General features: G+C 41.8%; 1 protein-coding gene across 3 annotated transcripts in view; it reads right to left on the bottom strand.

Annotated features, from left to right (window-relative positions):
* Positions 1–14,406, bottom strand: part of map3k15 (mitogen-activated protein kinase kinase kinase 15) — a 72,112-nt gene extending 57,706 nt beyond the window's left edge. The window contains exon 1 of one of the 3 annotated variants that reach the window (XM_034166072.1): positions 13,711–14,399. In XM_034166072.1, coding sequence (XP_034021963.1) covers positions 13,711–14,014 — 304 coding nt within the window. In that variant the 5' untranslated portion in view covers positions 14,015–14,399. Of the gene's footprint in view, positions 1–13,710 lie in introns of all 3 variants that reach the window. The other 2 variants (XM_034166063.1, XM_034166079.1) reach the window with 2 other exon arrangements.
* Between the last annotated feature and the right edge of the window lie 1,037 nt (positions 14,407–15,443).

The following is a 15,443-nucleotide window of genomic DNA, read 5'->3' on the forward strand; positions in this document are numbered from 1 at the left end:
TGCTTTATAAATAAAATTATTCCAGATAGAATAGCTACATTAATGTGAACTCTTAAAATGTACAAAGTGATATATAACACATATCTGTTAATTTTAAAATAATGCACTAATTCTGAAGATTTGAATATTATTATGGGTAAATGTTGAGGCCGAAGAATTTTCAGGCTTGTCTGTGGAAGAAGAAAGAGTCAGGACATTGACTGTTTGTCAAATAACAGGCTTTAATACAAAGCTTTGGATGCTGTTGTGAAAGTGTAGGAACACGGACCCACAACAGGGGGCGCAAATGAACGGACAATGGAGTAAGTCAAATAACAAAGCTTTACTGTTGTGAAACTCGCACAACAAACACAACAGATTACAATTTCGGGAACAAGCCGAATTCCAATGGTGTCGTGTGGGCAGGCTCGAAGGTAGGAGACGTCTGTCCAAGTCGAACCGGAACCACTCGATTTCCACCGCCACCGAACCCCGGGAATACTGGAGCTGCCAAGTCCCGAACTCCCAGGTGACCACTGCCTCCGCTTGTCAGATCTGGTACTGCTGGCGAGGAACAAAAACAGTCAGAGGTGGGTGCGCTGCACCCAGCAACACGGACGGTGGTAACACCACCTCCTCCTCTCGTCAAGTAAACACTGAAGTGCAGGAGTGTGAGTACTTATCCAACACTGTCTCCTGCTGCTCTTCTCTCTCTCTGTATAAAGGCAAAAAGTATTCAAGGTTGATATAGTCAGCTGGATACGTTACCTCCTCGGTAGAAACGATATCTCGGCAATGAGGTGGAGATGCCGTCCTGCTGATATACCCCTCTGATGATTGCTGTCAGCTGTCTCAGGTGATGGGTGACAGCTGTCACCCTGGCTGCTCCTGTGAGGCGGCAGCGCCCTCTGGTGCCTGGAGCCCGCACTCCAGGCAGGGCGCCCTCTGGTGGTGGTGGGCCAGCAGTACCTCCTCTTCAGCGGCCCACACAACAGGACCCCCCCCCTCAACGGGCGCCTCCTGGCGCTCGACCGGGCAGCTTCCTACGGCTTGTGGGTTGGGGCCAGTCTCTCACCGCCGCAACCTTGGCCGGATCAGGAGCGACGGAGTTGGGGGAGATGATGAACCCCAGGAAGGACAAAGAGGTGCGGTGAAACTCACACTTCTCGCCCTTAACAAACAGCCGGTTCTCCAATAACCGCTGCAGGACCTGACGTACATGTCGAACATGGGTCTCAGGATCCGGAGAAAAGATGAGTATGTCGTCAAGATATACGAAGACGAATCGGTGCAGGAAGTCCCGCAAGACATCATTAACCAATGCTTGGAACGTCGCGGGAGCGTTTGTAAGGCCGAATGGCATGACCAGGTACTCAAAATGACCTAACGGGGTGTTAAATGCCGTCTTCCACTCGTCTCCCTTCCGGATCCGAACCAGGTGATACGCATTCCTAAGATCAAGCTTGGTGAATATCTTAGCTCCATGCAGGGGCGTGAACACCGAATCCAACAAGGGTAAGGGGTATCGGTTACGAACCGTGATTTCGTTCAGCCCCCTGTAATCGATGCATGGACGTAATCCGCCATCCTTTTTCCCCACAAAAAAAAAACCCGCACCCATCGGGGAGGTGGAATTCCGGATCAACCCGGCAGCCAAAGAGTCCCGGATGTAGGTCTCCATTGATTCGCGTTCAGGTCGTGAGAGGTTGTACAGCCTACTGGACGGGAACTCAACACCTGGAACCAAATCAATGGCACAATCATACTGGCGGTGCAGAGGAAGGGTGAGCACCAGATCCTTGCTAAACACCTCCGCAAGGTCATGGTACTGCACCGGAACCGTCCCTAGATTGGGCGGGGCTCTGACCTCCTCCCTGGCCTGGGAACCGGGAGGAACCGAGGAACCTAAACATACCCGATGGCAGGTCTCGCTCCACTGAACCACTACCCCGGACGGCCAATCGATCCGGGGATTGTGTTTCAACATCCAAGGGAACCCTAAAATCACACGGGAGGTGGCCGGAGTCACAAAAAACTCGATCTCCTCCCGGTGATTCCCCAACACCACCAGAGTTACTGGTGGTGTCTTGTGAGTGATTGGAGGGAGTAGGGAGCCATCTAGCGCCCGTACCTGCACAGGCGAGGTAAGTGCCACCAGAGGGAACCCTATCTCCCTGGCCCATTTGCTGTCTAGCAAATTCCCTTCTGAGCCCGTGTCCACCAGTGCTGGGGCCTTCAGGGTTAAATCCTCATACAGGATGGTAACTGGGAGTCGTGTGGCGATGTGGGTGTGTCCCACGTGAATGTCTCGGCCCACCCCTAGCCCAGTTTCTAGGGGCGGGCGTTGGTGTTTAACCGCTCGGGGCAGTCTCTTAATTGATGCTCAATCGAGCCACAAACAAAACACGCCCCGTGGGCCAGCCTCCTTTGTGTAACCGGTGCCCTAAATGTTGCCCTACTCGTGTCCATAGCTTCGTCAGCAGGGGGGGCTGTAACCGCACGGAGCGCAGGGGCCGTGGAGCGTGGGGAGGGCAGAACGCGGTCGGAACCGGAAGGGAGAGGGACGACGCGTTCCCAGCCACGCCCTTCGTCTCGTTCCCGACGGCGCTCTTCTAACCGATTGTCTAATCGTATGACAAGATCGATGAGCCCATCTAAATCCCGCGGTTCGACCTTAGCCACCAGGTGCTCCTTGAGGACCAACGACAGTCCGTTTACAAAGGCGGCGCGGAGGGCAGTGCTATTCCAGCCGGACCTCGCAGCCGCGATGCGGAAGTCGACTGCATAGGCAGCTGCGCTCCGGCGCCCCTGTCTCATTGACAGCAGCACGACTGAAGCGGTCTCTCCTCTATTAGGGTGATCGAACACTGTTCTGAACTCCCTCACAAACCCATCATATGTCTGAAGGAGCCGTGAATTTTGCTCCCAGAGCGCTGTAGCCCAAGCGCGTGCCTCGCCACGAAGCAGATTTATCACATAAGCTACTTTGCTAGCGTCGGTCGCGTACATGAAGGGACGCTGTGCGAAGACGAGCGAACACTGCATAAGGAAATCCGCGCACGTCTCCACACAGCCTCCGTACGGCTCTGGGGGGCTTATGTATGCTTCAGGGGAAGGTGGGAGGGGTCGTTGAACGACCAGTGGAACGTCACTGTTACGCACAGGGTCGACGGGAGGGAGAGCCGCAGCGGCGCCCGGAGGTTCAGGAGGACGTTCTGCTCGGTCATCAAATCCAACCGAGTCGTGAAAGCGGTGAGGATCCGCTGCAACTCACCGATCACCCCTCCTGCGGACGCCTGTGCGCCCTGTTCTTCCATTGGCCGTTCAACAGCCGGTTGACGCCCCTCGGGATCCATGACGCTGCCGAGATATCCTGTTGTGAAAGTGTAGGAACACGGACCCACAACAGGGGGCGCAAATGAACGGACAATGGAGTAAGTCAAATAACAAAGCTTTACTGTTGTGAAACTCGCACAACAAACACAACAGATTACAATTTCGGGAACAAGCCGAATTCCAATGGTGTCGTGTGGGCAGGCTCGAAGGTAGGAGACGTCTGTCCAAGTCGAACCGGAACCACTCGATTTCCACCGCCACCGAACCCCGGGAATACTGGAGCCGCCAAGTCCCGAACTCCCAGGTGACCACTGCCTCCGCTTGTCAGATCTGGTACTGCTGGCGAGGAACAAAAACAGTCAGAGGTGGGTGCGCTGCACCCAGCAACACGGACGGTGGTAACACCACCTCCTCCTCTCGTCAAGTAAACACTGAAGTGCAGGAGTGTGAGTACTTATCCAACACTGTCTCCTGCTGCTCTTCTCTCTCTCTGTATAAAGGCAAAAAGTATTCAAGGTTGATATAGTCGGCTGGATACGTTACCTCCTCGGTAGAAACGATATCTCGGCAATGAGGTGGAGATGCCGTCCTGCTGATATACCCCTCTGATGATTGCTGTCAGCTGTCTCAGGTGATGGGTGACAGCTGTCACCCTGGCTGCTCCTGTGAGGCGGCAGCGCCCTCTGGTGCCTGGAGCCCGCACTCCAGGCAGGGCGCCCTCTGGTGGTGGTGGGCCAGCAGTACCTCCTCTTCAGCGGCCCACACAACAGATGCTTTGGAATGGTTTTTATCAAATGTGTCACAAAAGGCTGTTGATCAGTAACTTTCACACCAAGTGAGTCTTTAGCATTTAAATAACAGAAGGGTTACAGTCAGTCAAACAAACAGAACTTTGAACATTTGGTCAAACATTTAATAGAAGAAGGAACATTTACTTTAATAGAAAAGCAATATTTATCATTTTAGTTTCCACAGTAACTAAGCCTCCGCTCATACTGATTGGTTGATTCATTCATTCTATAAACCACCACAAGTGAATCAATGTAACGTGTTGGTGTTTACAAATAAATGTGCTTTTGTAAAATATGTTATTTTTCTCATTTGTATAAAAAAAGAAAGAAATTTTCAACATCCCGCAAGATAGCGCCTAAGCGCACGTGTGATGACATCACAACTCTATCCTGTTTGGGAGACAAAGTTTCTTTCAATAACAAGAACTGTCAAAAAACTTTCTCGTGTGTAGTTGCTGGAGTTGTGTGGCAATAGGAATCACCTTTTGAATGCTTGAATAACGATGTCAGTCGCACAAAGAAATCAAATAATAGTGAAAACATGTTCGTTGTGGTGTTATAACAGATCAATCAGTCGCTTCGTGAGGCGTGATAACATCAAGCCTGGTTCACATGGCAAGATAATTAGGCCGATATCGGACCCGATCTTCCCCTTCCGACAATCTTAAGGATGCCCTGACAATCGTAATGACGCTAAATATAATCTTATCAGATGTTCCTGCCGTGTGTGGTGTGTTAAGAAGTAGGTGAGGAGCTAAATGTGACATGCAGCCAATCAGAAAGCGAGGTGTCTGACCTGGGAATGTTCGTGTGTGAAATCTGTTTGTGTGTTGTTTTTAACGTGTGGCTGACACCACATACTGTACAACTAAACCTGTCAGATCTATGATTTGTTTTTATCTCCACGTTTGGGGTCTCTCAGGTTTTGGAAACATACAGATAATTTTAAAATCCTGCGGTCGACAACACTGTGATATAACCGGTCGCCAGTAGATGGAAGTGTTTTATGCATTTTGACGCCGGTTATATCACACGGCCTGAATCACAATTAAAACAGACTAGGCTATAACATAAAATGTGGAAAAAGTGAACCGCTGTGAATGCTTTCCGGATGCACCGTAAGATCAACAAATAAATCAGTGACTCTCTAATATTGACCTCTGCCCCCTAAAAAAATTCTTATCCCTCAGGTTCTAATATTTACTCGAATGAGAGCAACCCATAGCTTACATAGCAGAAATTAACACAGTAATAGTGTAATAATACTAGTGTACATACATAATGTACATAGTGCGATATTGTCACCAGTGGTGGGCACAGATAACCAAAAAATTAACTTTGATAATAGATAATCAGATAACTGAAAAGTTATCTTTGATAAAGATAAACCACCCAAAAATGTATCGGAACTTACAGATAACTGATAAATTCCAGTATTGTCTCTAGTACATTTGTAACTATTAACAAGCTGAATTTGAGTTTAAACACCACGATCACTTTTAGAAGCATCAAAAGCGACAACAGACCCAAGCAATGAGCCAGTACTTCTATGTTTGAACATGCTGCCCCTGCTGGAAGCTACCAGGCTATAACACAGAAGCACCCTGAAAGCAGCCACAAAGCCAGCTCTCTACCAATAACAATGCTCTGGTCAGGCGGAGGTCTTGAAAAATAAAGGCATGCTGACTTATGGTTTGGTGTGAATACTGATACAAGAACTCCATTAATGTAAATTCTGTCATTTGTACAAAGTTAAAATATAACATATATCTTTTAATGTTAAATAATGCACTAATTCTGAGGTTTTGTAACAAACACAGACAGATCACAAAGGATTCTGGGTAAAAGTGCCTCTGCTAAACAGTGATTGGTTCAGTCATTCATTATGTAAACCAACACGTTAATGTGACGTGTGTCGTGTGTTGGTGTTTACATATAAATGTGCTTTTGTAAAATATTCCATTTTTTATTTGTAAAAACAGGCATTTTTACGGAGCCCTGGAAGTGTCATCGCAAAATGTTTTGCATGTGGAGAGAATGTGCGCATGTTTTATTAGCGCCGTGCACACGTTTTATTATATTGTAAAACATGCACTCAATATTGTCTTGACACATAAATGTTGGCTTTACACTGTGCGAGTTTTGGCCCTTTTTCAGATGATTTTTCATTTGTGCGAGAATTTTTTGGACTGAGTTTCAGATTAATCGCACGTCCTGCATCGTTTACTGTACATGGAGTGACAAGCTGCATTTAACATCTCACGACCACCTCCTGATCGCCGATCGTATGGTCCAATGAAAATCAAACCTGTTTGATATTATTCTAGTCGGCCGTCGTGAAGGTTTCCTGCTGCTGAAGAGCTACAAGCGTCCAACCGCTCGCACTGTGCATGTGCAAACACCACAGAGCTGTCTTGTAATGTTTTTTGTTTGTTGTTGTTGTTTTGTTTTGTTTTTAAACTTAATTTGTAAAAAAAAAAAAAAAGCCATTTGCAAAGCCAAAAAGTTGATTTGACAACCATCTGATATAACCGGGGTCAAAATAAATAGAACACTGCCATCTACTGGTGCCCAGATGCTTAGTACTTAGGGCGAATACTGCCATGAACACTACTGGCCAGTAGATGGCAGTAGAGGCCTTGAAATCTTGCCAAAACAAAATTCCAGATCATCCATGTCTGCTACATTTAAGATGCGTGGAATTTAACAAACGCGTGGCTCCAACACGAGAGATGTCAAGTGAAACAAAGGATAGGATTATCAAACTCTTAAAAGAGAGTAAATCATCACGCAATGTTGCAAAAGATGGTGGTTGTTCACAGTCAGCTGTGTCTAAACTCTGGACCAAATACAAACAACATGGGAAGGTTGTTAAAGGCAAACATACTGGTAGACCAAGGAAGACAAAGCGTCAAGACAGAAAACTTAAAGCAATATGTCTCAAAAATCGAAAAATGTACAACAAAACAAATGAGGAACGAATGGGAGGAAACTGGAGTCAACGTCTGTGACCGAACTGTAAGAAACCGCCTAAAGGAAATGGGATTTACATACAGAAAAGCTAAACAAAAGGCATCATTAACACCTAAACAGAAAAAACAAGGTTACAATGGGCTAAGGAAAAGCAATTGTGGACTGTGGATGACTGGATGAAAGTCATATTCAGTGATGAATCTCGAATCTGCATTGGGCAAGGTGATGATGCTGGAACTGTTGTTTGGTGCCTTTCCAATGAGATTTATAAAGATGACTGCCTGAAGAGAACATGTAAATTTCCACAGTCATTGATGATATGGGGCTGCATGTCAGGTAAAGGCACTGGGGAGATGGCTGTCATTACATCATCAATAAATGCACAAGTTTATGTTGATATTTTGGACAATTGAAAGGATGTTTGGGGATGATGAAATCATTTTTCAAGATGATAATGCATCTTGCCATAGAGCAAAAACTGCAAAAACATTCCTTACAAAAAGACACATAGGGTCAATGTCATGGCATAGGGTCAATGTCAACGAGCAGATCTGATTTGATGCAGGTGTTAATTTGGGGGATGAAAATTTACAGGGTGATTCCATAATTTTTTCCTCAGAATTGAGTGATTCCATATTTTTTTCCTCTGCTTGGTCTAAAAAAGTAACCGTTACTGACTGCCACAATCTTTTTTTCTTGATTTCTTATAGTGTTTCTTAAAGCCAGAAAGTTGCCATTTGAAATGACTTTAGTTTTGTGTCATGTCTGTGATCTGCTTTTTTTCTACAAAATTAAACAACTGAATGAACATCCTCTGAGGCCGGTGATTCCATAATTTTTGCCAGGGGTTGTATTGCCAGTGTATCAGAATGGTGTTAAAGAAAATGATTTTTTTTTGTGACCAGTTCTCCTTTGCCTGCAGAGGATAGAGTGGTTTCTTCTGAAAGCAGCTCTCTTCTGTTTGCAGAAGGTAGAACTATACATTTCTTAGGAAACTTTTAACAGGTAGGTCTCAACTGATTTAAAATTTTAAAAATGTTTGCCGCTGTTCAGCTTGGTTTACTACATTATCGGTTTAAAAGTTATCGGAAGACAATTTTTCGGAAGATAATTAGTCCGATGATGGTTTTTAAAGTTATCTAAAAAAAAAAATCCGATAATGAAAACATTATCTTCAATAATTATCTGTTATCGGATTATCGGAAGTGTGCCCACCACTGAGTGTCACTAATCATTCCTGGGGATGGATTATAAGCAGAAAACACAAGAGTCATAGTTGGAATTGGAGACTTTACACAAATAAAATAATCAACACAGTCAGCACTATGAAAGAAGCATCCTGAGTCCTGAAAGTTCTCCATCTTTTGACGAGTCCTGCGGCCCTTAAGTTGAGAGTCATGCCTGAAACGACCTCTTCAAAAGAAGTGGAGACAATTTCATACCTCAGTATAAATAGCTGGCAATTACTACCATTCAAAAGGGGCTCTGGTTTCGATGCCCTGGTCAGAGACGGACCTGCAGAATGTGTCGGCTTTTTCCAATTTAAACAGGATGAACAATCCATTTGAAGAATGGCATATTTGAGGTATTAAATACGTACAAAAATCATCACTGACAAAATAGAATTTCGTGAAGAAGTTTATTATTTTCATCAGGTATTTTGGAAAGTGAGTATTTTATACATTCTTGACTCAATACATATAAACTGTTATTTTAATGTTGATAGTTATGGCCTATAGCTCAAGAAAAGAAAAAAAAAATTGTGTTTCTCAAAATATCTAAATATTTAATACACCAACCCAAAGAAGGGTTTATAATACAGAAATATGGAACTTCTAAAAGGTATGTTCATGTATTCATACACTACGTGGTTTGGGCTGCTGTTGCATGAGTTACTGCGTCAGTCTGTGGCACTGCTGAGGTGTTACAGACGCCCAGGTTGCTTTGGTAGCAGCCTTCAGCTCATCTGTGTTGTTGGGTCTGGTGTGTCCCATCTTCCTCAATACCCCGTAGATGCTCTGTGGGGTCAGGCTAGGCGAGCTGCCACGGCCAGTCAAGTGGTGTCACAATAATATCACAATCAGCAAACCAAACTTTTTTCATGATATTTTAATTTTTTGGAGATGCAATTGTATGAGTCTGTACTGAGCAGAAGGAGAAACATGTCCTTCAAACCCTTTGTGATCGTACAACTCAGTATTTTTAGGATGTTTCCTATACGTACCCTCAAGAGTGATGAAAAACAAGAGCTACATAATAAAATATGTTTTCCATCTGGGACCCAAGGCAGTACAGTGATGTACAGCGGTGTTGTAGATGCAGTGATGTGCAACACCACAGTATGCTTCCAGGCATGACTTGACATAACATATATAAAACTGAATTGTAATTACATATATGAAGAGTTCAGATGCAAAACCCAGTATCTCCAAAACCAAAAATTTTTAGTTGAGGCCAACATGTACTTGGCTGTCAAGGGGACCATCAGTGTGCAAAATATTAAAGAATTTGAACAAAATGTTTTCATTTTATTGATGAAAGGCTGTGCATTTCCGCATACGGTTTCCTTTAAATCTTCATTTCAACTGCATTTTTCTCCATTTGAAAAAAAAGTACTTACTGGGTTTTGCATCTGAACAATTATTATCATTACTAATTAATCTGCCAGTTATTTTCATAACTGATTAGTTGTCATTCCCTTAAAATGTCAGAAATAGCAGAAAAATCTTGAGCAGTGTCCAAAAATATTCAGTTTGCTATCAGAGAGGAGTCCAAAAACTTGGACAGAATCCATAAAATACTCACATTTAAGAAGCTGAAATCAGATCATCTTTTTAAAAATGGCTCAAAACAATTAATCGATGATCAAACTAGTTTGTGATGATTTCAATAATTAATTAATTTCTGGAGACCTCTGTATGGAATTTGCACAACATATCTAATACATTTAATTGTAATGGAATTGTTTGTATGGAATTCACAAATATAGAAACTTTTCAAGCTCCAGAGACAACATATAAAATGTATGATGATTAATTGTAATGTTATATGTACAAAATTTACACAACATATATCCAATATAATGTGTTCAATATAGTATGCTAGCAGAGTTACTTTAGATAGATAACAATACACATTACATCATAGCTTCTGTTTCTATAATAAAATACCATGACCAAATCTTCTCCTGTATTAATATTTAGGTTTCAATACCTACTCCTGTATATTATATAGTACCATATTTATTGTATATGTTGTTTATTACCCTTAATATTTAAATATATATATATATATATATATATATATATATATATATATATATATATATATACCGTATTTTCCAGACTATAAGTCGCACCGGAGTATAAGTCGCACCAGCCACTTTATCCATTATAAAGAAAAATAAACCATAAATAAGTTGCACTGGACTATAAGTCCCATGGACATACAGGTATGTTAACTTAACATGAAAAGTTCAGATGATAATATTGTGACGGCTACCGTTTTCGGATGCATATTTCACCAGTCGCAACTTGTAATCTGCAGAGTATGATTTTCTTTTTGGTGCCATTTTTTCGGGCCTTCTCCGTTGTCTTGTTAAGTTATCAGTAACATTGAAATTTTTATTTTTCTATGGTAGTCAGAAGTCGCAGGAACAGTCACACAAGACTTGAGTGCTCTCTCGTGAGCTGCATTTTACCTACCGATACGTTTGTATTTTGCGGACCACATTGCGAGCCGAACCATGCAGCACCTACCTGCGCAGCTCATGACCACCCAGCGGTGTCGATCCAGCTCCTTCCAAGTGCAGACGCTAATCCTCTGCCGTCGCTCAGTGCTCCCATGCAGCTCTCAGCGTCAACTCTGCTCACACTGATATCCAAGGGTTGAAGCTGTCTTGTTAGCCGTCCCGGAATAAACACCATGTTCGTCTGCTTCAAACACTTTTCACAATCATCGACGCCAGCTCCTTCCAAGTGCACACGCTAATCCTCCACCGTCGCTCACCCAGTGCTCCCACGCAGCTCTCAGCGTCAACTTAAACACTCTGCTCACACTGATATCCAAGGGTGGAAGCTGTTCTGTTCGCCATGCCGGAATAACAGCAAGCACCGTGTTCGTCAGCTTCACACGCTGTGGGTGAGATGAGGAATACGCGTCCAATGTTCTGTTCTCTGATTGGTTATCGCGACCAGCGTGACCTATAGGATGGCCGCCATACTACAGTGCCCATGATGCATTGCATTTCCTTTTCCGGTGGCCATTTTAAAACATAGATCGACTCTGTCACGTAAAATTGTTTTGTTACAGTAAATTAATTGAGATTCTACCGGTATATTTTTCATTTATAAGTCGCACCGGAGTATAGGTCACACCCCCGGCCAAAACATGTAAAAAAGTGCGACTTATAGTCCGGAAAATACGGTATATGATGTCTTATCTCTCTTATGTCTTCTTATTTTTTATTATTATTATATATACTTTTTCTTGAGCCGCTTGGGTGGGTAGGGAGAGTTCCCATGGGATAAAAAAGCTTTTCAACCTACCAACCCTGGTTCTCAAGACAGGGATGGTAGGTTTCTACTCTTTTATTTTACTCTTCCTTTTTAGATATACCTTAGTATACTAGCATAGTTCCACCTTAGAACTGGAATATAATATAATATATATATAATATAATATATATTATAAAAGATATACCTTACTGAATTTTCATGTTTAATTGAAATGGAACTGTACTATGGAATTTGGACAATATATCAAATATGTTTAATTTTAATTCATTGTATTATAGAATTTGCATAATTGTATTATAACTGAATTGTAATATGGACAATACACACACGCACTCTCTCTCTACATATATATATATATATATATATATATATATATATATATATATAATGTGTTTAACTGTAATGGAATTGTATTATTGAATTTACACAATATAGCACAACATGTTTAATTTTAATGCATTATATTTTGGAATTTGCATAATTGTATTGTAATTGAATTGTAATATGGAATTTGCACAATATATATCAAATATAATGTGTTTAACTGTAATGGAATTGCATTATTGAATTTAGACAATATATCACAAAATGTTTAATTTTAATGCATTGTATTATGGAATTTGCATAATTGTATTGTAATATGGAATTTGCACAATATATATCAAATATAATGTGTTTAACTGTAATGGAATTGTATTACAGAATTTGCACAATATATATCAAATATAATGTGTTTAACTGTAATGGAATTGTATTACTGAATTTAGACAATATATCACAAAATGTTTCATTTTAATGCATTGTATTTTGGAATTTGCATAATTGTAACTGAATTGTAATATGGAATTTGCACAATATATATCAAATATAATGTGTTTAACTCTTATGGAATTTGCACAATATATATCAAATATAATGTGTTTAACTGTAATGGAATTGTATTGCATTATTGAATTTAGACAATATATCACAAAATGTTTAATTTTAATGCATTGTATTATGGAATTTCCATAATTGTATCGTAATATGGAATTTGCACAATATATATCAAATATAACGTGTTTAACTGTAATGGAATTGTATTACAGAATTTGCACAATATATATCAAATATAATGTGTTTAACTGTAATGGAATTGTATTACAGAATTTGCACAATATATATCAAATATAATATGTTTAACTGTAATGGAATTGCATTATTGAATTTAGACAATATATCACAAAATGTTTAATTTTAATGCATTGTATTATGGAATTTCCATAATTGTATCGTAATATGGAATTTGCACAATATATATCAAATATAACGTGTTTAACTGTAATGGAATTGTATTACAGAATTTGCACAATATATATCAAATATAATATGTTTAACTGTAATGGAATTGCATTATTGAATTTAGACAATATATCACAAAATGTTTAATTTTAATGCATTGTATTATGGAATTTCCATAATTGTATCGTAATATGGAATTTTCACAATATATATCAAATATAACGTGTTTAACTGTAATGGAATTGTATTACAGAATTTGCACAATATATATCAAATATAATGTGTTTAACTGTAATGGAATTGTATTACTGAATTTAGACAATATATCACAAAATGTTTCATTTTAATGCATTGTATTTTGGAATTTGCATAATTGTATTTTAACTGAATTGTAATATGGAATTTGCACAATATATATCAAATATAATGTGTTTAACTCTTTTATGGAATTTGCACAATATATATCAAATATAATGTGTTTAACTCTTTTATGGAATTTGAACAATATACCAAATATGTTTAATTTTAACGGCATTGTATTATGGAATTTACACAAATCAAATAGAAAACATTTAATTGTAATGGAATGTACTGACTGTGATAGAATGGCAGTCTGTCCAAACTGCACCTCCACCTCTCTCCCATGTGACCCTGAACAGGACTGGGTTAGAAAATGAACACTTCTACATTATCACAATGCAACACTGCAAGTGACCATACCGGCCTTGTCCGGCACTCGGGTCGCCCGTTTGGGGAGTTTCAGCAAGTCGTCCTTAAGTACACTGTGTGTCCACAAAGTTTTTACTTTCGTGCCAACATCCGCAAACACAAACCTGCATCGTAGAAAGTGTCCAGAACAGATGTTTCTCCGAAGTCCAGCCTGCCGAAGGTGACGGTGGTGAGCAGGGCGCTCTCGGAGTCGCAGGCCCGCTGTAGGCACTGCAGGGCTCCGGACTCCGGGCTGCTCGCCATCACCGCCTTCATGCCGTCGTTCAGGACGTAGACGACCCGCAGGGAGCGCTGCTTGGCGGGCGGACAGGGGCTGGACACTTCGCCCCTGTCCCGCTCCAACACGCTGACTCCGGCCGTGTGCTCGCCCGCCATGTCGGCGCTCTGCGCGCTCTGGCCGGACTCCATGACGACGACTGGGACGGAGAAGAAGAAGAAGAACCGCGGGCGGCCAACCAAAGCTTTTATTAGCAGCTTAGCCGTTTAGCCAAACTTCGGACTGACCCGTGTTCCCCTGGAGCTCCCGGCGTGTCAGTCGGTCCACACCTGCTGTCGGTGGCGGACAGCAGGGCTTCTGAGTTTGTCCCCCCGCATCTCCGCCTCATTAACTCGCATCAAGTCTCGATTATCTCGCACCAAGAAGTCCGCTGACTGGATCCGGCTCGATCGGATCCCCAAGACTGAGGAGGAGGGCGGAGGGAGGAAATAAAGTCTCCTCTTCTGGCCCAGTTATCCACAATATCACTCATTTACTAAACTCGGAAAGAAGACTGACAGGGTTTCGTAAGTTTCAGGAATTCAGTTTGTACTTTGTCGGGTTCTTGCACTGATGTAGGGGGAGACCGGGGCCACTTACAACATTCTTCAGTTTAATTTTAAAGGACAAGTTCACTTTTTTTTATAACCTTAGCCATATTAAAACATTGGTAACAATCAAACTTCTGGATTGTTATGCATTACACAAGAAATAACATAATTACATAAGCCTACCATACTATAAAATAAACAATGCAGTAAAAGTGGTACTTTGACTCCTATCAGATTCTTTGTGGTGCTATACATACATATATATATATATATATATATATATATATATATGAGGTCTATTAGAAAAGTATCAGACATTATTTTTTTCAAAAACCATATGGATTTGAATCACGTGTGATTACATCAGACATGCTTGAACCCTCGTGGGCATGCGAGAGTTTTTTCACGCCTGTCGGTTACGTCATTCGCCTGTGGGCAGTCTTTGAGTGAGGAGTCGTCCACCCGCTCGTCGATTTTTTTCATTGTTTAGGAATGGCTCAGAGACTGCTGCTTTGTTTGATCAAAATTTTTTCAAAACTGTAAGGCACAACTGAGTGGACACCATTCAATAAATTCAGCTGGTTTTCGGTAAAAAATTTTAACGGCTGATGAGAGATTTTGGTCTGGTAGTGTCGCTTTAAGGACGGCCCACGGCGCCTGACAGCGATCTGTGCTTCGAGGCGGCAGCGTCTCGCCGTTTCAAGTTGAAAACTTCCACATTTCAGGCTCTGTTGACGCAGTAAGTCGTCAGAGAACAGAGAACTTTCAGAAGAAGTCGGCATGAGGAGTTTATTCGGACATTCCATTGTTAACGGTCATTTTGTAATGAAAGAACGTGCGGGCAGAGTCGCATGTCGGGCCGGACCCGACCGCGGGGGGTCGCGGCAGGAAAAACACCTCCGTTGGAAATCTTAACGGGCAAGTTGGAACATGCCCAAGCTGTTAAACAATTTCTCAGTTACTCACTTGTTGAAAGCCATTAAAAGCCGCCTGAATTCTACAAATGGTTTTCAACACGGAGGTGTTTTTC

The sequence above is a fragment of the Thalassophryne amazonica genome, chromosome 1 (assembly GCF_902500255.1).
Source record: "Thalassophryne amazonica chromosome 1, fThaAma1.1, whole genome shotgun sequence".
In the NCBI taxonomy this organism is placed as follows: domain Eukaryota; kingdom Metazoa; phylum Chordata; class Actinopteri; order Batrachoidiformes; family Batrachoididae; genus Thalassophryne; species Thalassophryne amazonica.